The sequence below is a fragment of the Meles meles genome, chromosome 8, assembly GCF_922984935.1.
Source record: "Meles meles chromosome 8, mMelMel3.1 paternal haplotype, whole genome shotgun sequence".
Taxonomy (NCBI): Eukaryota; Metazoa; Chordata; class Mammalia; order Carnivora; family Mustelidae; genus Meles; species Meles meles.
This window is the reverse complement of record NC_060073.1, coordinates 52594412-52620638: the sequence shown is the minus strand read 5'-3', so window position 1 is coordinate 52620638 and position 26227 is coordinate 52594412. Positions and strand designations below refer to the sequence as shown.

The window sequence follows — 26227 nt, the reverse complement described above, 5'->3', positions numbered from 1 at the left end:
GAAGGGAAGATTTCACTTTATTGTTACATCAATCTCACAAATAAACCCAACACAGCCAGAAACACTGAGCAGGTAGAAGTGCCAATGTAGAGGACTGACAACAGAAGGAGGAAAGAATCCAGTTCATCTCCTCCATGTTTCCAGCCTGGAGAGATATTTCTATTACACAAAAGCCAGGGAAGCTGACACAATAAGTGATCCATTCTACAGACACTTTAGCTAAGGAATAGAAAACCTTACCAGGTGGGGTCTGTGCAAGGCAAGGAAATAGAAAAGTCAGAAAACATTTTTTCCTCATATAACTCCGGCACAGATATACCAAATAACAAAAACAGTATTTTTCAAACTTCCTGTATTTGTGATGGACATCTAATAAGGAATGAGAGGGGTACTAGTTCTACAGGCTTACTACCTGCTACTGCCTGTCTTCAGAACACAGTGTGGCTAAACACTTTCTTCCCCAATCCTGAGTCAGAGGTGCCAGAGATAATTTTCTAGGATCCTGGGAAGAACTAACTTTACCTTTTCACCTTTCCAGCCCCTGAAAAGTAGATCAGGTACTCCCTCATGAATATCAAGGAGATATGGGCTATCAGAACAATCAACTTGGCAGCATTTAAAGATTAATGAAGCTTAAGACTTCCCATAGTTGTCTTTAGACACTTTTAGGTACCTCTGTCAAGCCTGGGGTTTAAAGTACAATTATTTGGCTAGTGAATTCAAATGATCTGACTGCAGAGTGAGATTATGATACCCTAAGCTCAGATCACCCCAACTGTCTCTATTCCAAAATTGGAAAGTCAGTGATGGATTCTCAGAAGCCCAAAAGATCACTAAAAGTCATCTAATCATCCCTCTGATGCCACAGAATCCTGAATTCAAAGGGCAGAATTAGTCACATCTTTCCAGCACCTAAGAATTCCTGGCTTCACCTTGTCTACACGGAATACAAATAAGGATAAGCCAGGCCCAGGAACTTCCAACATGCCTTACTTGTGGCCAAGAGTCAAGGCTTGGAGTAGAATTTTCAACCTCGGCAGGAAGGGGTGAAGTATTTCAACTGAGCCTTAGGATAAGGAGCAGATCAAATTGGTGCCATGATAGGTAGAGTAAGAGAGTGGAGAGGCCTCAGTGGAAAGGCACAGACCTCCCTCCCACCTCCCTGTTCACACAAAAAGGGGGTGAATTTGGAGGGGACACTGAAGGCTGCTAAGCTGCGTTCACCCCTGCTAAAGTTTAGATATGGCCTTCCCTGCTGTGGCTGTGCTTAGTTTTCCATCTTGCTTCCTCTATAAAGACTGATAAGGGGGATTGGGGGTGGACCCAGGCTGCAGTATGGCTTCCTAGCTGTTCAAATGGGGTCATTAAGTTCCTAGTCTTTAGGGAGCTTCTGTAAGTCTAAAAACATTCAGAGTTCCAAAGAGTTGTTTGATAGAGGCAGGAGCTGAACACTTGACGAGATTGTTGGTGGGACCTGGCAAAATTCAAAGTGGGATCCATTAAATGCTCTGGAAACTACTGCTATGAACTAAGGGCAGGCTTGGAAATTTCATAAGAAGATATTCGCAGCTGATTATTTTTGACTTCTCCATGTACTTCTATGACTAAATTGAAGGGGAGATTTCATTACAGGTATCTGTGTGCCTACACTGACACCCCCCAAAAAAGCTTTGAGACACCCCTGTGATCTCCAACATTTTGAGAAGGGTCAGCAGACACTGCGCAGCAGGAAAAAGTTGTCTTTAACACTGTCAGCTCTTGCTCTGCCTCTTTTCTTGAAGCAGAACAAGGCAGAAGAGTTTCCCAACCTTCAATTCCCTGTCTGGAAATTTCATTCTGACCTCCAGCCCAGAAAGGTTTCCATTGGTAGGACTTCCCACCAACTGATTATACTCAGTACTTCTTTCTATTCTGGATCTGCTTGGATTTTTTTCATCTCCTTTCCCTATTCCTGATCTTAACTACTTGAGTCTGTGGCAGACAAATAACAGGCTGGGCAGAAATACTGACTAGATCTTGGGGGAAAAATGTCTAATAATGATCCCCAGATTATTTACCAAAGCCTTTAATTCCATCTCATAAAGTGATTAATGTTCTTCTGTCTGTGGTTCCTTCCCTCTCCTGCCCACCAAGAAGTTCAGAGTAAGAGGTCATCTCACTCATTTTTGCACCCTCAGGTTTTAGGCACCAAAATAAGGTCCTAAATATGACAGTTTGGGGCAGAGACTTTTAGCAGACTTAGTACATGGGAAGAAGGGCTACCCAGATCCTCCTGGCATCCATCTCCAAAGCAGATTTTTCCCCTACCTTGTTTTTTTTTTTTTTTTCCTGCCTTGCCTTTTTAAAACCCTTACCTCTTCATCCTCCTCTCAAGGCCTGAAGACAAAAGAAGCAGCATGGGAGAATGAACGTAGCCGTGGCTTGTGAAGTCTGAGTTCTAGGTTCCTCTGCCACTGACTTAGTATAACAGTTTACATAATTCATTTGCCTCTCTGGACCTATAAATGAAAAATTGGACTAGATGATCTCTCTGGGATCTTTCAGATAAACTTATTCTTGAGAAATCAATGAATGAATTAGAAGAAATTCTAATTCTGAGACATAGGTATCGGGCACCTCTTTGAAACAGCTGGAGGTAAAGGTCAGCTTCCTGTTTATTATACATTTTAACTATAGGAAAAGAAGCAAGTCTATCTATGGAGAAAGAGAACCCGGCAGCCCCTATGACTAATAAAAGCAAATTCCTGAAAGAAGCAGAGAAGTAGGCCACAAGTGAGACCTGGCAGTGTCAAAAGGTCTATAAATTAAGTGATCAGAGGAGTAAAAAACAATGGCTATAACGAGATAAGATCTCTAAGCACGGACTAAAGTCTAAAGAGGTCTGGGTGGGAAGGAGCCCCTGGAGCTTCTATTAGAGGGAAGGACTTGGTCCACAGCAAGTTGCTACTGCATTTGGTTCAAACCCAATTTTCTCAGTCTGTCAACCTGGTATGTGTGCATACGTGCAGACATGATGCAGTCTGTAATTATGCTTCTGAAGTGCTGAAATGAGAAAGAAATAGAAGAAATGATACCAAATTCAAAGAAGTTATGTTGAAGGCAAGTACAATTTTAGTTAAAAAGCTATTTATTTTCCCCACCACTCTGTGCAGTACCATCACTACTTATACTGTTATGTGGGCTAGAGAGTTAATTAGGATGGTGAACTCTAGGGGTTGGGGATGGGTGTACTTGTGATAAGATTGAAGGACAAAGGCAAGACACAACCCAATATCCTGTGTGAGAACCCCTCCGCTTAATGAGAAATGGATTTTACTTGACCTGACCCATTTGGGTACTTACTTGTCTTCATTCAAGGAAATGGTCTCCACAAAAGGGATTTCTTCCTTGTCTGTCTTCCCCATGATCAGCCGGTGCTTATCCAAATTTATGATGCACTAAAAACAAAGGAGAATCACTGGTCACTGTCAGTGATCCCATGGCCAATGGTCCATGTAAGAGGACCCCTGCCTCAGAAAGTAAGATTCAAAGGGAAAGTAGAATCAATCCTACCTTAAGGGATCGAAGAGTCTGGAGACCAAGGGACAAGTTTTTCTCACTGTCCTCTAAAAAAAAAATTAAGATCCAACTATTGCTATGCTGGTTTAGAAGTCAGCCTTATCACCGTTGGATTCCATCTAATCTTCCTTCCTTCCTTCCATCTATCCATCCATCCAATAAACACCTGTTGAGCATCTAGTATGTTAAGTAATTTCCCAGATCATTATAGTTAAAAAGTAATAGAGCCAAGATTCAAACCTAGGTCTTTTAAACTCTAAAGGACAAAGACCTTTAGATAAAACTCAGGAATCTTAAGTAGTCTTGAGTAGAGTACATAAGGGAAAATATAGGAGATGGGGGTAGTTAACAATTTCAGGCAAAGGAGTAAGGGGATATAGCCCTCTACCTCCAACTAAGTCAGAGAAAGATCTCAGGAGCCACTTTCACTGGCACACAAAAATGTTTCTTACTCCTTACATTTTTTTTTATCCTGAATTACACACTCCTTTTTCTTAGTGATTCTAAACATTTTTTGAAGAAGTCAATATTTACAAGTATGAGATTTTAATGAGGGTTTGGTGGAAGTAGGGAGGACGTTTACAATAGGGGACCATAGGTCCAGTTCTCAATTCTACTCACCAACCACAGCTGCTGGACAGTCCAGGCGGAGGGAGCCCAGTGTGATCACCAGGTGCTCAATCTGGCCCACTACTTTCAGATGTCGGGGTAGAGAAAGCTTCTCTCCTTCATGCTTGTGAGATCTGACATGCTCCTTGAGTCTGCACCAGAGAGGGAGATATCAGAATCCCCTTGGCAGAGGTTTCTGATGGAATCGGACAATGTCTACCATATGACCCCACCCACACACTGTTGGACTTTTCCAGGGATTTCCTGGGATTAATTTACAAAAAAAATGTGCTAGGCAGCCTGTACTTCTTGCTTCAGAACTTTGTCCTACATATGCCAGGGGATATTAAAAAATGAAAGATTCGACTCCTATTCTCAAAAAGCTATGTCACTATCTGTACTGGTGAAAAATGACAGTTGATACACTCAGAAAATCCTATTCTGCATCTTAACATCCCCATCTATATGCAAGGCAGTTTAGTTAACATGTCCTTTTACCCATCTGTGGGTAAAAGATGTCAGAAAGGGCAGGCATTTTTCCTAATTTTAGAAGATGCTTTTCGTTCAGCATCTAATTTTCTCTTTGCCTTCTCCATTTCAGTTTATTCTCCTCAGTTAGTCCTCAGATATAAGATTAGTGGAGACTGGTACTTATCTGATAAGTGCACTGATATTGATATCAGTAAGAAGTATCATGGGGAAAGTCTTGATTAATTTAACTTGTCTCTGCAGGGGAGGAAGGAAAGGAACAGCACCCAGGTTTCACACAGTTACATAAGCAGATTGGAACAGCAAGCACCCAAGATATCATGGGTTGGTGGATAAAAACTTAATTATGGACTTTCTGTGCCAATACTTCTGCTTTACTCCATTTCCTCTCTTTTGGTGTTATAGCTCATCCAAAAGAAAAATAATTGCAGTTTTACAGATGGTTATTAATTCCTCTGGAACCATGGCAGACTGCTGCCTAATTATGCACCAGGACATTATTAGTCTTCCTGGAACCATCATGTTGCACTATATCTCATCTCTTCACCACATAAAAAAGCTCAGGATTCTTCCCACAAGAGCACTTGTGTCCTGGACTTCTCCTGCAAGCCTAAATAGCAATGTACAAAACCTATAGAGCCAGCCTCAAAGAGTCACAGTGGTGGTGAGGGGTGAGGACAGGGTAGAAACAAAAGGGAATAGATCAGGTAACAGGGATTACTAATTATAAAAATCCAGCCTTTTTCAAGTCCTACCTAAGAGTAGTATGAGCATCTTGAAAGCAGTTTAGAATGAACCATTATATCTACCATAGTGATTGTTTCAATGCAGGGATTAAGCTAGGGAGTGATCTGTTGTTCTTAGGGCTAGAAAAGTGGAAAAGGACATTGGGTTGATTCTGGGCTAGACCTTAGGGTCCAGCTAGTATACTTAGGAGGAAAGAGAAGGAAAAAGACATAAAAGTACCAATTGACTGAAAAGGAGGAAAGATATAAAATGTCTTTCTCTGACTAAAAGAGAAAGAACCCAATTCTAGCTGTTATAGAACCAAAGACATTCCATATATGAGGTATCTGCCTCACACGCAATCCCCAGCAGGGACAACAGTAAGACTTGGTTTTACATGTTCTTTACAAAGAGGAAAGATGCTAAGAAACTCTTAGTTGATCACACCTATAATGGTTTATGCCCAGCAGCAATAGCGGTCCTATTCTAAGATCTGACTGATGCTTCCTCGGACAGGCAGTGTGGCCTCCAGAAAGACCCTGAGTAAGCTAAGACCAACCACATCCCTGCTTTTACTCATCTGGGGTATAACAACAGGACTGCTCCTTCTAATTTGTTGTCTTTGCAGGGCATATATCAGGACCAGGGCATGGCTAAAAATGAGCCAAGGATCTCACAGAGCCCAAAGGTCTTTGCTCAGAAATTAATAGGTGGGAGTTAATGGAAAATCTGATGCTTTCTTGGCTTGCTGATTTCTCCCAGGTGCCTGAGAATCCAGCTTATATTTGAACTCTGCATACTTTTCTTGGAACCTTGATGGAGATCCTCACTATCTCTAACTTTAAAATAGATTCAGGCAAACTGTGCATTAGCACCTGACTCCCACCCGGCACAAGTGGTTACTTACCCCAGTCTATCCACACAGGCTGAAGAGATGAGATTATATTGACAACCTGTGTCAACCAAGGCTTTCACATCTTTTCCAGCACACTGTGGAAAAGAAACATACTGTTCAACAGGAGCCAGAGAAGCAAAAGGGGAGGATGTAAGTAGCAGAAGTCACATGAAAGCAGGGCGAGAGCATCTCACAATTACCTGTTGGTAATGTCTCAGCTTTAACCACTGCTGAGTCTCCTTTCAGGAGCCTTTTCCCGCTGAATCTAGAGCTGACAGAGGATCCCAAAGGACTTTCTGTATTTCATTCTATATACCAAGTAGCTCTTAATTGCACATGTGCGCCTGTGTGTGTGTGTGTCACACACCCTTTTACAAATCTAATGAAAGTTTGGTCCTTTCTCCCATAAAGATGCACACAGATAAAAATATTACATACACTTCCTGTAAAACTCACTTATGAATTCTATGATAAGACCCAAGCTCTATATACTTTGGAGGAGAGGGCACCACTGTGGGAATCACAATGGGCCCACATCCTACTCTCCAGAAAACCCTGGAAAAACTATTCTCAGAACATTACCTGGCAAGAAACCAAAATCATGTCATCATCGTCAGACTTCTTTAGTCCCTCAGACTTCACCTGATTCAGTTTGTTGGTCTTGGAGGCCCAAGGGACACGACTACTTCGAAGTTTAGACAGGTTGGTTTCCATGAGGCGCCTCTGCAGAATGTTATGAGGTTGCTTGAGGAATAGAAAGCAGAAGATTCTTAGTGACAAGTCATTTCCCCATTTTCCCATTGTCCTCCAGATACCACAGAAATAATAAAGAAGCCTCACATAACTGAGCTCTACCTTTGCTTCTTATTTATTTTTCCTTCAAGCAGAGACTTCATTGGTAGTTTCAGAGCAGGTACTATAAATCAGTTTGTAATGGGCCACCTGAATGACTCAAAGAGTAAGGTGGAACATTGGAAAATGTGGCTAGAGCCAATGAATATTCTATGGCTAAAGAGAATTGAGGGACCCCTGGGATTTGGATTACCTAGGCCTGCTGTATTTCCTCCTCTTACAAGGGCATTTCAGGAGAAAAGTGACCCTAGTCTATGTGGAATAAATGTATCCTCCCAGGTAAGTTATAGAAGAGGCAGTTCATTCTCACAGGCCAAAGAAACCTACCCAGTACTGGCTGTCAGAAGCTCTGCCTACTTCCATTTCAAGACTTACTTGAAGACTTACAGTCTCATCTTTTGGACCTAGTCTGCATATAACTTGGTGGCCTGACTCTCCTGTGGGCTGAGTAACCCATGAGGTGGTTGGGGTGGGAAGATAGGAATTCATATCTGCTGAGCAATCCTCCCAGGAGACATACTTGGGAACTTGGCAGAACCCACAGGAATAACCCTTACTAACATGTTCTGGACCTCAAGAAGTATAATGAAACTCTTGCCATAGTCTTGATATCCATTCTTCCTCTCTCCAATGAGCCAAAAAGCAGGAGTATAAAAGGGGAAGATACCAAGAAACAGGAGACTTAATTAGACTTTATATCTATGTCAAGATACCTAATAGGAGGCAGAATGAGGAATGTGAATTCAAGTCTGCTCTCTGACAAAACTTAGTTCACAGAGCAGCTATATCCATGCTCTGCTCTTTCTACCCAAAGTGGCCTCTAGAAAATATAAGTTACTTCATGATAAGGACTTAATTGACCTGAGGAATATCTATACACAAGCATCTTATTCTTAGTTTACAATAATATTTAAAATTTCTCAAAGGAAAGATTCCAAGTTTCTATGTAACACATACCAGATGCCTCTCAATTTTAGGGGGAAGAAAATCACTCTTAGAAGCTCAGAGCCTAGAATTTTCCCAGGAAAGGGGGCAGAACTGGTAAGGTCTTCATTATCTACCACCTTACAATTTCTCAGGAAGAATGGAGTCAGAGCCATGACTCACTGTAACCCTGGTGAGGCGAAGAAATGGATTCCCAAAATACACAGATTCTTGGCAAAGCAGATTCTAAATTAGTATCCTTGGGAAAAGGAGAGAGAGAGGCACTTAAGAGAAAATGAGAGCTTCTTAACTTGATAAGGAGCTAGAGGAAGTGCTAACTCTGTCAGATTTCTTTGGAGAATGATTTGCTTCCCAAAAGAAACAAATTCTTCATTCTTATCTCTCTCACTAATAAGTCTGGATTCCTAGCTCAAGTCATATTAAAGCAGGGTGTTTGCTTCTGTCAAGTCCACGCTTAGCAGAAACAACTGAATTTGTACAACTGTAAGCTGAACTTGTAGAACTGAAGATTAGACAGGACTTCAAAGGCCAATAAATGAAAGCCCTCCTCAGTGAAAATTTGGGGCTTTCCTTCCACATCAGTCTTGCTGAACACAGCTTTACTTCTCTACTCTTAATCTTCCAAAGGAGTCTAATCATCATTGGACAAATGAGGCAAATGAGGAAAAATCTGAAATTATTTTCCTTGAAGTCATCTGTCTTCTAAATTTTCCTCCTTCCTCCTCAGGTTATAAAAACATACTCAAAGTTCTCATACTGGGGAGAAAACACATAACCTCAGACCCTGCCTCCTCAGCTCCTCTAATTACACTCTTGTCGTAAATGGTCATCTTTTTTTTTTTTTAAATATTTTATTTATTTGACAGAGAGAAATCACAACTAGGCAGAGAGGCAGGCAGAGAGAGAGGAGGAAGCAGGCTCCCCGCGGTGCAGAGAGCCCGATGTGGGGCTCGATCCCAGGACCCTGAGATCATGACCTGAACCGAAGGCAGAGGCTTTAACCCACTGAGCCACCCAGGCGCCCCAAATGGTCATCTTTTAAAGAAGCCAAACATTTCCTGATATCCTTCACTGAAATTACTTCTGATCCCACAACATCAATAACAATCTCCTAATTTCCAGATCTGGTAGATATTTTTCAGTCTTCATTTTCCTTAACTTCTCTAAGGCATTTGACCCTACTGACAACTCCTGTATTTGTTCTTTTCTTTAGCAATCAAAAAAGTATCAAAAATAATACCTGCTCAGTGAAAAAAATTCAAGATTCACTAAAGTATATAAAATCAAAAGGGAAGGCCTCCCAATCTCTCAACCTTTTCTCGGTCCCACTCCCTACAAATAACCACGCTTAAATTTAGAAGTATAGGGGCACCTGTGTGCCTTCAACTCAGGTCATGATCTCTGGGTCCTGGGATTGAGCCCTGTGGGCTCACTGCTCAGTGGGGACCCTGTTTTTCCCTCTCACGTTCCTCCTGCTTGTGTTCCCTCTCTCCCTGTCTCTATCTCTCTCTAACAATAAATCATTAAATAAATAAATGAATAAATAAATACAAATTTAGAAGTATATCTTTCCAAAACTTTTTATACATTTACAAACATATACAAAATAGGATTATACTATAATACTGTTCTAAAATTTTCTATTTTAGTTTAATATATGAAAGACATTTTTTCTATGTCAGTACATATAATTCTTTTTGTTCATTTTCACAACTAAAAGTATTGATAGTATAGTTCAGGAGTTGAAAATTCACAGCTGATAAACCCATATGAACCTCAGGAATATTCTTCTGTGGTCATTTTATTATGCTGACATATTTTAAATGACAGTGTAACTGCACATTTACCTCTGCCCCCAACCAAAATTTCACTAAAATCATAATCAAGGAGTCAGAAAGGCCTAAACATACAAGAGCGAAAGAAAGAAAACAACAATAACAAAAAGGAGAAACAAAAACAGACAAAATTTTGGAATCTGAGAAGCAAACAGAAAAGTGAAAACTGATCTAAGAGTAAAGAAAGCTAAGTGTTTCACACCATTCTACTTCACACAATGCTAGAGTGGCGAAGATTGCCAGTTGTTTACCAAAATCCATGTTCTCCTATTCTTACTGCATAAATACCTAGATTATGTTTTCCAGTCTTCTTTGCAGTTAGGCATGGCCAGAAGACTGAGTTCTAGCAAAGAGAATGTGAGGAGAAGTGACATATACCACTTCTAGTCTTGACCCATAAACGTGTTCTGTGAATACTCCTCCATTCTTTTCCTCTTTTGACTGGTTAGAATAGAGATGACCCTAGGGGTAACCTCCTTGGAGGTCACATGTTGGAGACAGAAGATCCACTGTCAGCCTAGGTTCCTAAGTGACTACATGGAAGAGGGCTGTCTTGCTGACCTGTCTATTAGTACTCTTACTTAAGAAAAATGAACTATCACGTTTGAGCTATTATATATTTTGGGGTTTAGCTGTAAAAGCAGTTTTCCTATTCAAACTAAAACTCTGAAAGGGCTGAGGAGTTAGAGGTATTAGAACTTCTACTGTTAGAAGGTGGGAAATAGATTAGTATAAAGCCTGCATAAAACTCCTACTTGACCCAGACAACCGGGAAGTGTGCCCAACGTTTATTCTTTTTGAAATAGTAACTCAGAAAACTCTGGTTGGTTAATAGTTTGTCTAAGTTTAGCAATTATGTCCTGTCAGATTTCTAGAACAGCTAAGGGTGAGGATAGAGTGCCATACTAAGCTAGAGCTGAAGGATATGGGTTTAAGGATTGAAAAAAATCCTTCATATAATCCTTTCATATAATGAAAGAAAAAAGATTCACAACAATATCTCACATCTCTATGAATTTTTGGAATATTATGAGTGACACAGATTCCAAAAGCTTCTAAGGAAAAAAAGATGATCCAAATACAAAAGATTAGGAAAGAGAGTGGCATAGGACAATTCAACGGTATTAATGAAATCTAGAAGACAATGGAATACTACTTTTTAAAAAATCTAACAGGGCATAATTTCTTAACCTAGCCAAACTATAAATCAAGACTCAGGAAAATTAATTCCCAATCATTCTCAAGAATCTACTGAAAGATATGAGGGGAACAATGAACAAAGAAAAAAATCATACAGTTCAAGAATAAAGGACCCAACAGAAAAGAGAAGCAAAGGACATTCTGAGAATGGCCCTGAAGGAAATATCTAGGATATAGGATGTATAGCAGGCCTTGAGAGCAACTAGTACAAAATGAAAATTGGAGGATGGAGGGCTCCAGGAAGGATGTCTCCAAGAAAAAAAGAGATGGATCTGCTACATCATCTATAGTTTTAAGGTTCCTGGAGATTTAAATTTTACAGAGAAAATAACTAGGCAATTATTAATTTTGAGAAAAAGAAATACTTGCATGGGAAAGGAAATATATAGTACATCATTTGAGCCAGCTGTGAATAATATGAATATGGTCATAATAACACAAGCTGTAAATGCTGATTGGACCCCAAACAGCTATTTAACAGAATATCGGTATAATAGAAGAGAGGACATGATAAAGAGGTGTAAGAGAATTAAACCCTTACCTAATATAGTAGAAAATCAACAGATAATTGTAAAACCAATAGGTCAAGAAATAGTAGTATCACCATTTACCTAGATATATGGAGATACCTAGCACAAGGAACAGTCAAATTTTTTTTAAAGTTTTAAATTATAGACATACTTTTTTTTTAAAGATTTTATTTATTTATTTGACAGACAGAGATCACAAGTAGGCAGAGAGGCAGACAGAGAGAGAGGAGGAAGCAGGCTCCCTGCTGAGTAGAGAACCAGACATGGGGCTTGATCCCAGCACCCTGGGATCATGACCCGAGCTGAAGGCAGAGGCTTTAACCCACTGAGCCACCCAGGTGCCCCTAGACATACTTTTTTTAAAAAAGATTTTATTTATTTATTTGGCAGACAGAGATCACAAGTAGGCAGAAAGGCAGGCAGAGAGAGGGAGGAGGAAGCAGGCTCCCCGCCGAGCAGAGAGACCGATGTGGGGTTCGATCTCAGGACCCCGGGATCATAACCTGAGCTGAAGGCAGAGGCCTTAACCCATTCAGCCACCCAGGCTCCCCTAGACATATGTTTTTTTATAAAAATAAATATTAAGTGAAAAAATACATCCGACATATTAGGAAAGTGTTCAGTCACAAGAAAAACAAACTTACAATGACTTAAATGGAGGTGTATTTTTTCTCATATAACAAGAAGTCTGGAGGTAGGCAAATGCTAGCAATAATTCAGCAGTTTAGCAGTTTCAGGGCTACTGTCTCTGTACTCTTGGATATCCCCTCATGATCATAGATGGGTGCCCCAGCTCCAGGCATTACATCTACATGTAGGAGGAAGGAAGGGACTACATTTACCCCTTTTATCAAGAGAGCAAAGCTTTCCCAGAAATCCCCTCAATATTTTCCCTAAATCTTTCTTGGTCAGAATTCTCATAGACAGTCTTAACTAAAAGGGGGTTGGGAGAGAATCCAGCTTTTCTAATCTCTATAGAGGAATCAGGCAGATAGAAAAGGGCTGAGAGGGGCGCCTGGGTGGCTCAGTGGGTTAAGCCTCTGTCTTCGGCTAGGTCATGATCCCAGGGTCCTAGGATCAAGCCCCGAATCGGGCTCTCTGCTCAGCAGGGAGCCTGCTTCCCCTTCTCTCTCTGCCTGCCTTTCTGTCTGCTTGTGATCTCTGTCTCTCTGCCAAATAAATGAATAAAATCTTAAAAAAAAAGAAAGAAAAAAGAAAAGGGCGGAGAACGGGTGATGATTTAGCTATCCCACAGTATCAGCCAAATCATGCAAAGACCAAAGTGTGTGTATGTGTGTGTGTGTGTGTGTGTGTACATACAATGTAACTTAGGCAGGTATAATGCCAGCTCACCCTATAACCACCTTGGCACCTATTTTCTTACATCTGCCTTACTTTGTGCATTTTATTTTATTTTCAAGTATTTATCTTCTAGTTACTTAACATATATGGTAAAATTGGTTTCAGGTATAGAATTTAGTGATTCATCACTTACATATAAAACACTAGTGTTCATCGCAACATGTATCTTCCTTAATACCTATCACCAATTCAGCCCACTACTTTCTGCATTTTAAGACAGCACATTATTGGGCCACTTGGGTGGCTCATTGGGTTAAGCCTCTGCCTTCGGCTCAGGTCATGATCTCAGGGTGCTGGGACTGAGCCCCGCATCGGGCTCTCTGCTCAGCGGGGAGCCTGCTTCCACCTCTCTCTCTGCCTACTTGTGATATCTCTCTCTCTGTCAAATAAATAAATAAAATATCTTTTAAAAAACAGCACATTTTGGGGCGCCTGTGTGGCTCAGTGGGTTAAAGCCTCTGCCTTCAGCTCAGGTCATGATCCCAGGGTCCTGGGATCGAGCCCTGCATCGGGCTCTCTGCTCAGCAGGGAGCCTGCTTCCCTTCCTGCCTCTCTGCCTACTTGTGATCTCTGTCTGTCGAATAAATAAATAAAATCTTAAAAAAAAATAGAATGCTTTTATTTTTTATTTTTTTAAAAGATTTTATTTATTTATTTGACAGAGAGAGATCACAAGTAGGCAGAGAGGCAGGCAGAGAGAGAGGAGGAAGCAGGCTCCCTGTGGAGCAGAGAGCCCGATGCGGGGCTCGATCCCAGGACCCTGAGATCATGACCTGAGCCGAAGGCAGCGGCTTAATCCACTGAGCCACCCGGTGCCCCCCCCCAAAAATAGAATGCTTTTAAAAAAAAACAAAACAAAAAAAAACAAAAAAAAGCACATTTTTTGCAGACATTTGAGTTTGTGGTACAAATACACCTCAATTTAATTACTTAAATATTTTTTAAAGATTTATTTATTTATTTGACAGAGATCACAAGTAAGCAGAGAGGCAGTCAGAGAGACGGAGGAGGAAACAGGCTCCCTGCTGAGCAGAGAGCCTGATGTGGGGCTCCATCCCAGGACCCTGGGATAATGACCTGAACTTTATGGCTTTAACCCACTGAGCCACCCAGACGCCCCTAATTACTCAACTATTAACGGACATTTAGATTATTTCCACATGTCAATCATTAGAAACAATACTACAGTAAAACTCAACATTCCATTTTATTGACACTCTCCTCACTGGCTTCTAAAATCACCTTTCTGTCTATTCTCCATCTCTTTTACCAGTTTTTTGCCTCTGGTCATTTCTTAAATCATCACTCTGTCTCTGGTCCTCTTCTCATTGTACATATCCTTTCAAGGCAACCTTATCTACTTTCATTGCATATGAAATGATGATTTTATGATGATGACTATCTCATGCCCAGACCTCACTTTTGAGTTTCAGACGCACAGCTTGAACTGCCACTTTGAATTTCCCACTTAGACATTCCACAGGTACTTTCTTTTTTTTTTTTTTTAAAGATTTTATTTATTTATTTTGACAGACAGAGATCACAAGTAGGCAGAGAGGCAGGCAGAGAGAGAGAGAGGAGGAAGCAGGCTTCCTGCTGAGCAGAGAGCCCGATGCGGGGCTCGATCCCAGGACCCTGAGATCACGACCTGAGCCGAAGGCAGCGGCTTAACCCACTGAGCCACCCAGGCGCCCCATCACAAAATCTTCAATTTAACATTTAAGGTCTTCCACTAACTACCCACTCATCTTCCTTCCCAATCTTACCTTTATTCCTCCATGAAGTCTTTCTACTTTTTTTTTTTTTTAGGATTTTATTTATTTGACAGGGAGAGGGCACGCACAAGCTGGGAGAGAGGCAGAGGGAGAACCAAGCTCCCTGGTGAGCAGGGAGACTGAAGTCTTTCTACTTTCAGAAAAATGACCAGTTGTCACATACTACCTTGGGCAAATCGCTAATCTTGCTTTACTTTTCTCAAGCCTTGCTTTCTTCATCAGTAATAAAATAAGTTTGAGCTTCAAAGTCCTGCTCACTTCTAACACTCTGGATCATTCCCTTTCCATCAACTTGTAAAATGGCACCAAGCACAAGCAGGGGGAGCAGCATCCCAGGGAAAAGACTGGTATCCCAACACCCATCCATTCTTGATTCTTTTCTTTCCCTAGCCCTCCCTCCCAAAGTACTTTTGTTGCTTCCTCTAAAACATATCTAGAATTGATCTACTTCTCCCCATCTTTACCTCCAGTCTGATCAAAGCCACCATCACTTTTTTTCTTACAGAAACTTTTACTTACAGAAAAGTTTCAAAGTTTGTTAGATCTTAAAAATGTAATGTAGGGACACCAGGGTGGCACAGTTGGTTAAGTGCCTGTCTTTGGCTCAGGTCATGAATCCAGGGTTCTGGGATCGAGCCCACTGGTCAAGGAGCTTGCTTCTCCCTTTCCTGTCCCCCACTCGTGTTCTCTCTCAAATAAATAAATAAAATCTTTAAAAAAATGCAATGTAACTTTAGTTGTCCTCATCCTTTAAGTTTTATTTTAAATAACGCAATTTTAAAAAAAATTTTAGGTATAATTACATTATACAAACATTATATTAGTTACAGATATATGACATAATTATTTCATATTTATATATACTGCAAAATGTTTCACCACAATAAGTCTAGTTAATATCCCTAACCACACATAGTTACAATTTTTTTCTTTTCTTATAATGAGGACTTCTAGATCTACCCTCTTAGCAACTTTCAGATATGTTGTACACTGTAACTATAGTTATCATGCTGTGCAGATATCCCCATGACTTATTTTTTTTATAACTAGAAGTTTTTACAATTTGACCACCCTCATCCATTACACCCACCTGCCCTCTAGCAATCACCAATCTGTTCTCTATATCTATGAGCTTGGTTGTTGTTTTGTTTTTCAGATTCCACTTATAAATGAGATCATACGGTATTTGTCTTTCTCTGTCTGACCTATTTCACTTAGAATAATGTCCTCATGGCCATCTATGTTGTCAAAAATGGCAAGATTTGATTCTCTTTTTTAAAGATTTTATTTATTTATTTGACAGAGAGAGATCACAAGTAGGCAGAGAAAGAGAGAGAGAGAGAGAGGGAGGGAAACAGGCACCCCGATGAGCACAGAGCCCGATGTGGGGCTCGATCCCAGGATCCTGAGATCACAACCCGAGCCGAAGGCAGCGTGAGCCACCCAGGCACCCCAAGATTTGATTCTTTTTATGGCTAAATATTATACCCCCCACACACACATTTTCTTTGTCCATTCATCCACAGATGGATACCTAGGTTGCCTCCATATATATATTTCTTGACTCATCATTTCTTATCTGAACTGTGAAAAACTCCTAACTTGTCTTCTTCTTCTTTTCACCCTTCTTCCAACTCATTCTCTATGTAGCAACCAGGGTGAGTTTTTAAAAATATAAGTTAGATAATACATTCCCTTACTCAAAACTCCTCAATGGCTTCCTATTGTTCTTTGAACAAAATTCAAACTTCTTACCATGGTCCATATAGTTCTGCATCATCTGATCCATGTCCATTTCTCCAGCCTCTATCTATATACCATATACATGCCACACTCCCTTTATTCATCCACACCTCTTTGCTCAAAAATGTTCTCATTCCAGTGCTTTTGCACTTGCTATTCCCTCTGCCTGAAATGTTCTCCCACTAACACTTCAAATAGTTAGCTTGCTCTCATCAGCTCAAATGTCACTGCATCAAAGATATCCTTCTTGCCTATACTATTTAAAGTAGGTACCCCACCACTCTAGTTATTAACATATCCCACTATTTCTTTCATAACATTTATAAATTATTTTGCTTATTTACCTGTTTACTATTTTACTCCCCCTCTAGATTGTTAATTCCACAAGGGCAGGGACCTTAACTGTCTTGATCACATCTGTATCCTTAGCTCTTGATACACTACTGAACAAACAAAGCAAAGAATACTTTACTTCTTTAAAAACCCTTTCTTGATTAACATCATCTAGTTCTTTCTTTCAGAATCCCTACAATACTTACACATTATATAATTTGTACTACCTACTTTCCCACTCCTTGACTATTGCTTTGTAAATTTACTTAAGCAGTTTATTTTTATGTTTATTGAAATAATCAGCTTTCTAAGAACTGTCTTCTATTTTCCTGATGTCCTTCAAAATACACATTAGTAATTAGCTAGAAGGGTACTATAGGTACTCTGGTAAGCTTTTGGACATAATTCTCAAGTCATCCTCCTAACATGGATCTTGCTTTATGCTTTACCTCAACAAGGTAACTACTAACCCAAGCAGTCCCTGGTTCTCTACTGTTCCTGGAATGTGGCTGCTAAACTCTAACCAGGGCTTAGGCATCTAAACCTTTAGCAGTAAGCACAAATGTGCCACCTTCATTCTCATCAGGAGTTTCTGAAGGAAATGAGCTCTGTGGGCAGTGCTGTATTCTGGGTAGAAATAGCTGAGGTTCCTCAATCTGGCACCCAATATGCTTAAATATCTCTACTAATCAGGCTGTAGCGTGGGAAGAAAAGTGAGGTGAGAGGAAGTAGATTATACTGCAAGCATGCCACAAAATCATGATTTGAGGAAGGACATCTAAGGCCACTTTCTCAATCCCTTTACCTATCTGCACTGAACCCAGACAGAATCAAACTAATGGAGTTTTGTGATCCACAGAATAGACCAGACTGGAAAATAGGGTAAATGACATAAGTCTACCTTCTTTGTGGCGTTTACTCCCAGAGGAGAAACACAACCTTTCTACCCAGCAATAGAACCACAGCTAGAACCACTTAGAAATAGGGATTAGCAAATACGGTCCACAAGCCAAAGCCAGCTTGATGCCCATTTTTATAAATAAAGGTTAATTGAAGAAAAACCAACCCTACTCATTTACTGTCTATGGCTGCTTTTGCATTATGATAGCAGAGCTGAGTAGTTGAAACAGAGACAGTTTGCGCTGAAAAGTTGAAAATAGTCACTCTCTGGTCCTTTGCAGAAAAAGTTTGCCAACCCTTGCTTAGAGTAGTGTTTAAAATATATGCTTTACAGAATTAGACCTATAAATACAGAGAACAAATTGATGATTGCCAGAGGGAATGAGGTGGGAGGGGTGAGCAAAATGGGTGAAGGGGAAGTGAGAGATATGGCCTTCCAGTTATGGAATGAATATGTCATGAGAAGAAAAGGCAAAAAAAATGATATTGTAATAGCGATGTATGGTGAGAGATGGTAGCTACACTTGTGGTGAGTAAAGCATAACCTATAGAGAAGCTGAATCACTATGTTGTACACCTGATACCAATATAAAAATAGTGTCATTTATTTTCAAACAAAAAATTAAAATTAATAAAAATAAACTGTTGAGAGAAAACCCCACCAACTTCAAAATCTATACCTGCTAAGTTTTCCTTCAAAAGTGAAGAAATAAAGGCTGTCTCAGAAAAACAAAAATTGAAGAAATTTGTTGCTAGTGATGTGCCTTCCAAGAAATATTAGAGAAGTTTTTTAGAGAAGAAAATTATATGTCAGAAAACTGAACCCCTATAAAGACAGGAAGACCACTGTAAAATCAGTAAGTGAAACTAAAATAAAATCTTCCTTCTTCTTATTCTTTTTTTTTTTTTTAAAGATTTTTTATTTACTTATTTGACAGAGAGAGATCACAAGTAGGCAGAGAGGCAGGCAGAGAGAGAGGGAAGCAGGCTTGCTGCTGAGCAGAGAGCCCGATGCGGGACTCGATCCCAGGACCCTGAGATCATGACCCGAGCCGAAGGCAGCGGCTTTAACCACTGAGCCACCCAGGCGCCCCCCTTCTTCTTATTCTTAATTAATGTAACAGATAACAGTGTTTTCAAAATATTAACAGCAATAATATATTTGATTACATATGGATCTACTCATCTTAGTGATGCTCAAGACAAGCCTCATATGTAAGTTCCCTTTGCTTATTAAACTTGTCAACTATCAATAAATTAAATTAAATTAAGAAAAATAACAAAATAAAATATATCTTTAGAGTCAGACAAAGTTGAGTTCAAGTTAGTAAAAACTTTGTAGGGTATCTGTGAGGATTAAATGAGATATCCATATGGAGCACTTAACACTGTGTCAGGTATACAGTAAGCACTCAGATGTTGCTAAGTATATGTTTGTGTGTGTTTGTGTATATATATATTGTGTTGGTGTATATATATATATATATATATATATTTAAAACTCTCACGGTTGCCCTAAAATTGAAGCTGATTACCGTTCACCTTTTTCTTCTTAAAAGGACATGAAATCATCCTATTCCATTTTAGTCCTTATTTAAAGTTTGTAGATAAACATGTACTCCCAATTGACTCTCATTTCAAGTCTAATATATATGTCTATCAGGTATTGGAAATCTAAAAGAGGCACCAGTATCTGTGCCTTCTCTTCTTTGTGTACTAGCTGAATATACAACCCATTCTATCCCCTGGAAACATAGACAGGTTTTCTCTGGGTTTACAGTTGCTCAAAAACACATGAGGATGTATCTAAAGCAGGCTGTCATATTGCGCTAGACCTTCTGTGTGACCCACAAATATGTTATTTCAAAGAGAAGAGCCTTATTCCTGATTGTTTTCTGCTTTGTGGATTGGTCTGAGACAGTGCCCATGGTGGACTGCATTTTTTAAGGAAGGGTTCACACATAGGCAGGGATTGAACCAGATAAACTATTAAGTTCTTACTCTGAGGTTCTACAGGGCACAATTTGGCAATAGCCTCCTCTCTGTAACACTCATAGTCGGCTGACTCACCATAAAATGACGAACCTAATCAAATGTTGATCTCCATCACTACTGTACCATCAGGTCAGAGTAATCACCTATTTCTCTGAGCTCCTCTAATGCTTATTGACTGTAAGACCTTGGCAACTAGCATAGACTTCCTGGTGGTGTTATTTATTTTCTTGTGGACCCTTCTACTCAACAGCTACACTGGATTAAGAGATATTCCAAATTCAACTCATTCAAAAATCAAATTCCTGATTCTTATTCCTTATCCCTAATCTGCTCTTCCTGTAGTCTTACCCATTTCAGTAAATGGCAACTTTATTGTTCCAATTGTTAGATCAAAAACCTTAAGGTCATTTCTGATTACTTTTTCTTTCAGATCCTTAATCCAATCTGTCAACTAAACTTGTCAGCCTACCTTCAAAATATATCCAGGGCTTTCCCGGTCCCTTTCACCACCATCACACTGCTCTGAGCCACCTTCATCTGTCAACTGGATTACCATATAACAGCCTTCTAATCAGTCTCCTTGCTTCTACTCTTGCCCCTCTTCAGCCTAATCCACACAGTAGTTTGAATAATCTTTTTATAAAATAGGTCACGTCATGTTACCCCTCTGCACAAAGCCTTCTGTTGGTTTCCCAAAATGGATTAAAAGCCAATATCTGTACAATGACCTATAAAGCCCTGAGTGGTCTGGCCTCCCACTACTCCTCTGATATTATCTCTTCTCACCCTCCCACTTGCTCATTTTGCTCTGGCCACAATGACCTTACAGTTTTTCAATCACATCAGTTACACTGACACTTCAGGCCTTTGCACTTCCTGTTCCTTCTGTCTAAAACATTATTTCCCAAGATATTTTGCTCTCTGACATCCTTCAGTATCTTCTAAAATGTAATCTTATCAGAGAAGCCTTCCCTGACTACATTTTATAAAGTAAGTTTGCACTCCACCTTACCCTGGCATTGTACTTTCTATTTTCCTTATCCTGGTTCATCTTCTCCATAGCACTTATTGCTACTTGTTATATTACATATTTACTTGTTTTTATTTTCTGTCTTCTCCTCTCACAACAATACAAGTTCCATTAGGACAGAAACTCCACTTTGGCTCACTATTGTATCTTTTTTCTTTAAGATTTTATTTATTTATTTGACAGACACAGAGAGAACACAAGTAGGCAGAGTGGCAGGCAGAGGGAGAGGGAGAAGCAGGCTCTCCGTCGAGCAGTGAGTCCGACAGAGGGCTCGATCCCAGGACCCCAGGATCATGACTTGAGCAGAAGACAGATGCTTAACTGACCGAGCCATCCAGGTGCCCCATGTTCACGATCATATCTTTAATGCTTAGAGTACTGACCAACATGTAATAAGCATTCAATAAATATTTGTGGAATAAATGAATGAATCTATCCTGTCCTTCCCCCTAATCTATATATACTTCTCGTAGAAAGAAACTTTGCTATCTTCTTCGTGGTCTGAGCACCTAGCACTGTATCCTGAACAAAGTAAATGTTCAAATAATGTTTCCTATAATCAGGACACAATCATGGCTCTGGAAATCTTCAGTTGCACCAGATCCTGGTATTATATTGGTATTTCATGCTCTTCTTCTAAAGTTCCAAAGTTCTCTGATTCAAAACCGGTGGTATTATGGATGTCTTGTGGCATTCTGATCAGGTAGATCAAATATTCAGAGTACAGAGCTAGTTATTTCATGGTCAGTTTGCTTTGCTGTGTTCCATAATCCTTGCTCTAGCCTCCATTCCTAATTCTAGTGAGTATTCTAAAGCATTTGGCTGTAAGCAGAATCAATCATAGATAGGAAAGAAAAATGCTCTCTCTATTCCTGGACAACTAAGGATGTGGCCTGATGCTCAGTAATATTATCATACAGGGAAAACATCATGAGAGGACTGGTTTGTTTTTTGTTTTGCTTTTTGTTTTTTGGGGGACAGGACTATTTTGTTTATATCAAAAATACCATTTTTCACTTTCATAAAACTTTTTCAGTAATACTGTTTGATATTTATTAGGTAGAGGTGAAACCAGGAAGTGAGGCTCTCATGTTGCTGGTGGGATATAAATTGACCAATTCTATAGGAAAGCAGTTTGGCAATGTTTCCAAAGTATGAGACTGTTTTTAAAAATCAAAAGTCCCTACCTCAATGAAAAGAACATTTATGAAACTGATAGCTAAGACAAAAGAAATTACAAGAGCCAAAACTCCAAGAGTGGAGATTTTTCCCCCCCAGCTTCATCAACTTTTAAAAAAATAATAAATCACATAAAATACTCATATCCCTGAATTTGGTTCTTAATCTAATACAGAAAAAAAGCCATCACAAAATGGAAGGATAAGCAAAATAAGATAATCAGACATAAGAAATAGGATTAATATCCACACTAGACTTTGTAGTAGCCAACTACACACAAACAGGAATAGGACAAATGTACTCCCCTGGGGCCAACAGAAGACCACATCTGATTGCCTATGGGTGCTTTCTGCTAATCCAAACAAAAAGTTGGAGGCTGGTATCAAATAGTGAATGTTACAGAAATAGCATGGTAAAGGTAGATAATTCATAAAACCCAGGAGTATAATTCTAATATAGGTCACTAATGTGAGGAAAACAACCCACAGTCCACTGGCACAAACCCCAGAGTCAATTAAAACTAATTTGTCCTCTATTTCTGTACCATCAGCAACAACGAACACCTAATTTGTCCTTTTACCCTATCTCCTTCTAGTGCCATCCATTCCTTTTTCCCTCTTCTGTTTAGTTTGCACTACAGACGTATTCAATCAGTTTTGGCATCCTCAGAATTTCACTTCGGTGAGAGGAAATTGAGTCAACACTGGTCTGTATTACCAGATGTTTCCATGAAGTAAAGTGATCAGGTACTTATAAGGTTATTTCTTAGAGTGTACTGAGGCAGCAACATCAGTTCTAAGAGAGCTTAATCATGCCACCACACCTCAGTACTCACAGCTTTCCTTTCCCTACCTCAATCTGCCTTGGTTTCTGTGACCTGTTCTAGCTCTTCTGTGCAATAATTTGCACATTAAGGGTGTGAGAACAGTGAGAAAGGGATATCAAGTCCATGCCAACGGTGGGGATGGAGGTGGGGAGGGAGAGTAAGTGTGAACCCCAATTCAGCGGCTCACAGTAAACTGCTGTGTGTCAGACCTATGGCAATAACTTCCTTCTTAAGGATGTTTCCTCATTCCAGCCTACTGCCTGTTTTATGTTATCAGCTCCTGTGTGGCTCAACTGACACAGACTGGAGTCAGAAGAGCAGATGGAATTCTTCCTACACAGGATGAAGTAATATAAGGAATGCTAAGCAGAAGGATAGAGTGGTAGTTCCTCAGGGCCAAGGAACTCTGAAAGCCCAAGACAACCAAATGTCAACCATTTCTTAAATCCAGTCTATGGGGAAGAAAAACGCTCCACACTTTACTTCTTTTCCTAAATACTCCCTCTTTATTTATTCCCGAGGCTTCTAGGAACTAGGATTATTTTGGTCTGAAGAAAGGAAGACTTAGACCTGGTTTGCTAAATGAAACGAGACTACTTTAAATTGAAAGAAGGGAAAAAAGAGAGTTCTCTTTTCTAGGAATGTATTTCAGTCACTCACCACTCTGAGTGAGCATAAATTAGATTGAATATCCTGTGGCTTTAGCAGGAAAACTACCTGGGTGGGGGGGAAGGGGGAACAGAGCAAAATAACCTGGTAGCCCACCCCTGCCCAAAAATAATTAAAATTGGGTGCCTGGGTAGCTCAGTAAATTAAGCAGCTGCTTTTGGCTCGGGTCATGATCCCAGGGTCCTGGGATAGAGTCCTGAGTCTGGCTCCTTGCTCAGTGGCGAGCCTGCTTCTCTCTCTCCCTCTGCCTGCTGCTCCCCTCTCTTGTGCTCTCTCTCTTTCTTAAATAAATACAATCTTATAAAAACAAACCAAAAATAACTAAAATTATTTTTTATCAAAATGGGAGAGGGCAAATCTGATATTAGTATCTGTCATTAGAGATATTTTTTTAAAAAGGAAGTCGATTCGGAAGTTCTTCATAGTCATCTGGGGTTTTATTTTTTTTATTTTTTTTTTTCTTTTTTACAGAGAGAGAGAGAGAGAGAGATTACAAGTAGGCAGAGCAGCAGCCAGAGAGGGGAGGAAGCAGGCTCCCTGCCAAGCAGAGAGCTCGATACGGGGCTCAATCCCAGGACCCTGAGATCATGACCTGAGCTGAAGGCAGAGGCTTAACCCACTGAGCCACCCAGGCGCCTCATCTGGGGTTTTAAATGGCAACCCCAGATGACTATGAAGAACTTCCGAATCGACTTCCTTTTTAAAAAAATATCTCTAATGACAGATACTAATATCAGGTTTGTATCTGATATGATGATACCGTTCTTCCTTCCCTGCCAAATTAAATATTCCAAAATCTCAAAAAAATACTGAAAAAATTGTACAGAGCACCTACCTCATTTGAACAACATTTAACTAATGCTTCACAAGTTATTGCCCAGATGCATACAGTGATTGTGAAATTCGAGAAAACTACAAGACTCCAGATAGGGGCACCTGGGTGACTCAGGTGGTTAAGCAGCTGTCTCTTAATTTCAGCTCAGGTCATGATCTCAGGGTCCTGGAATGGAGCCTGTGTTGGGCTTCACAATTAGCAGGGTAGCCACTTGAGGATTCTCTCTTTTTTTCTCTCTCTCTGCCCCTCCCCCATGCTCTCGTGGGCTCTCTTTCTCTCATAAAAATAAATCTTTAAAAAGGAAAAGAGGGGCGCCTGGGTGGCTCAGTGGGTTAAAGCCTCTGCCTTCGGCTCAGGTCATGATTCCAGGTCCTAGGATCGAGCCCCGAGTCAAGCTCTCTGCTCAGTGGGGAGCCTGCTTCCCCTCCTGTCTCTCTGCCTGCCTCTCTGCCTACTTGTGATCTCTGCCTGTCAGTTAATAAATAAAATCTTAAAAAAAATAAAAAGGAAAAGAAAAGAAAACTCAGATAAAGCCACAAAGCTAAACATATATTTGGCCCAGTACCACTACAGTGACTGAAGGATGAGTCAAATACGGTTCTTTAGTGACCCTGGACCACCCACCCACCCCCTGTAGAGGACAACATGGTCTTTGAACTCAGACCTCCTGTCCTAGAGTTCCTCCTTCTTAAGGCAAAAAAAGACCCTGCCAGAAAAAAAGCTTGCACCAGCTCCAGCTCCAGACGTTAACTGATGAGTGAGATGGAACAGCCTGGTTTCCTTTCTCTATTCATGCTTTGTGGGTAGGGGGAGAGATGAGATTGCTTAAGAGATGTTTGGGGTTCAAGAAACCTCCTTCACGTCCCCCCCCCCCCCACCATGGAAGGTTAAGGCAGATAAGCCCAAAATCAAACGGAAAAGTTGATTTTGCATAGGGAGAAAAGGATTTAACAAAATCATCTGGGTATGGTGACTGCCAAGAGACCACCCCCTCCCCATTCCCACTTCTACCTCTCCTTCCCAAACGCCATTAGGAATCACCTCTGTCTGGGTCATTGGACCAACCAGCCCGGCCAAGCCAGGCTCAATCAGGCAATCATATTCGGTACTACGAGTAAAAATAACAGGAAAGAAAAGCGACTACAGGGCCAGAGGGCAGGGCAGGGTCTCCTACTCGAGAGGAGAGAGGCACGAAGGGAAGAGGCAGAGCGGAAGGCAGCGCTCCGCTGGTAAAGCTACGACGGAATCCCGAGGGAAAGCGAAGCAGGGAGATGCTGGATGAAGAATTCGGAACAGCAATAGCAACAGAGAGGACAGCGCCAGGAAGGGGCGGGAGCGGGGGCCTGGCCGGTGACTCAGTGAAAGCGGCCAAGGGCGGGCCCCGGGAGCTGCACCGCGCGAAGGTGACCGGCCGCCGCGCGCGGGCATCCAGAGGCGGGCGCGGCCGCGGGGGCTCACCGTGTCCTTGGACGAGCCCAGCTTCTTGAGGCCGTCCAAGGGCAGCAGGTCGGCGGAGTCCTTATGAATGAACTGCACGGCCTGTTTCATCCGGCGCTGCTGCCGCAGCGACGCCGCCTCCCGCATGTCCGTCTCCTTGCGGCCGCCCTCGCTGAGGAGCCCTGAGTAAAACATCGCTGAGGCGCCCGAGGCCCAGCGTCCCCGGTTGCTCCACGCTCACCGGCTACCCTCAGCCTCGAGCTCCTCCAGCGCCGCAAGAGCCGCGCGCCGAGCATTTTATAGCCGAGCGTGACGTCACGGGGAGCAGCCAGTGCGCGCGCGGAGGGGCGGAGCCAGCACGGTGCCCCACCTAGAGCGCAGCTCCCGGGCCTCCACCCGCGCTGTGGGTTTCCGCGCCGCCTCCGTGAAAGGAAGGACCCGCGGGTAAGGGTAACGCGGGCTGGACTGGCTCAGAGCACCGAGGGTCTACCAGGACCGCTTTAC

The 26227-nt window shown here is 41.1% G+C and overlaps 1 protein-coding gene across 1 annotated transcript; it reads right to left on the bottom strand.

The window, feature by feature from the left end:
• On the bottom strand, positions 1-25978 carry NRIP3 (nuclear receptor interacting protein 3). Its single transcript, XM_046015744.1, has 7 exons — positions 25745-25978; positions 6860-7021; positions 6290-6372; positions 4180-4319; positions 3553-3605; positions 3343-3437; positions 1-3042 (listed from the first exon to the last, which is right to left on the bottom strand). The coding sequence occupies exons 1-7, from the start codon at positions 25916-25918 to the stop codon at positions 3027-3029; spliced, it is 723 nt and encodes a 240-aa protein (XP_045871700.1). The 5' UTR covers positions 25919-25978; the 3' UTR covers positions 1-3026.
• Between the last annotated feature and the right edge of the window lie 249 nt (positions 25979-26227).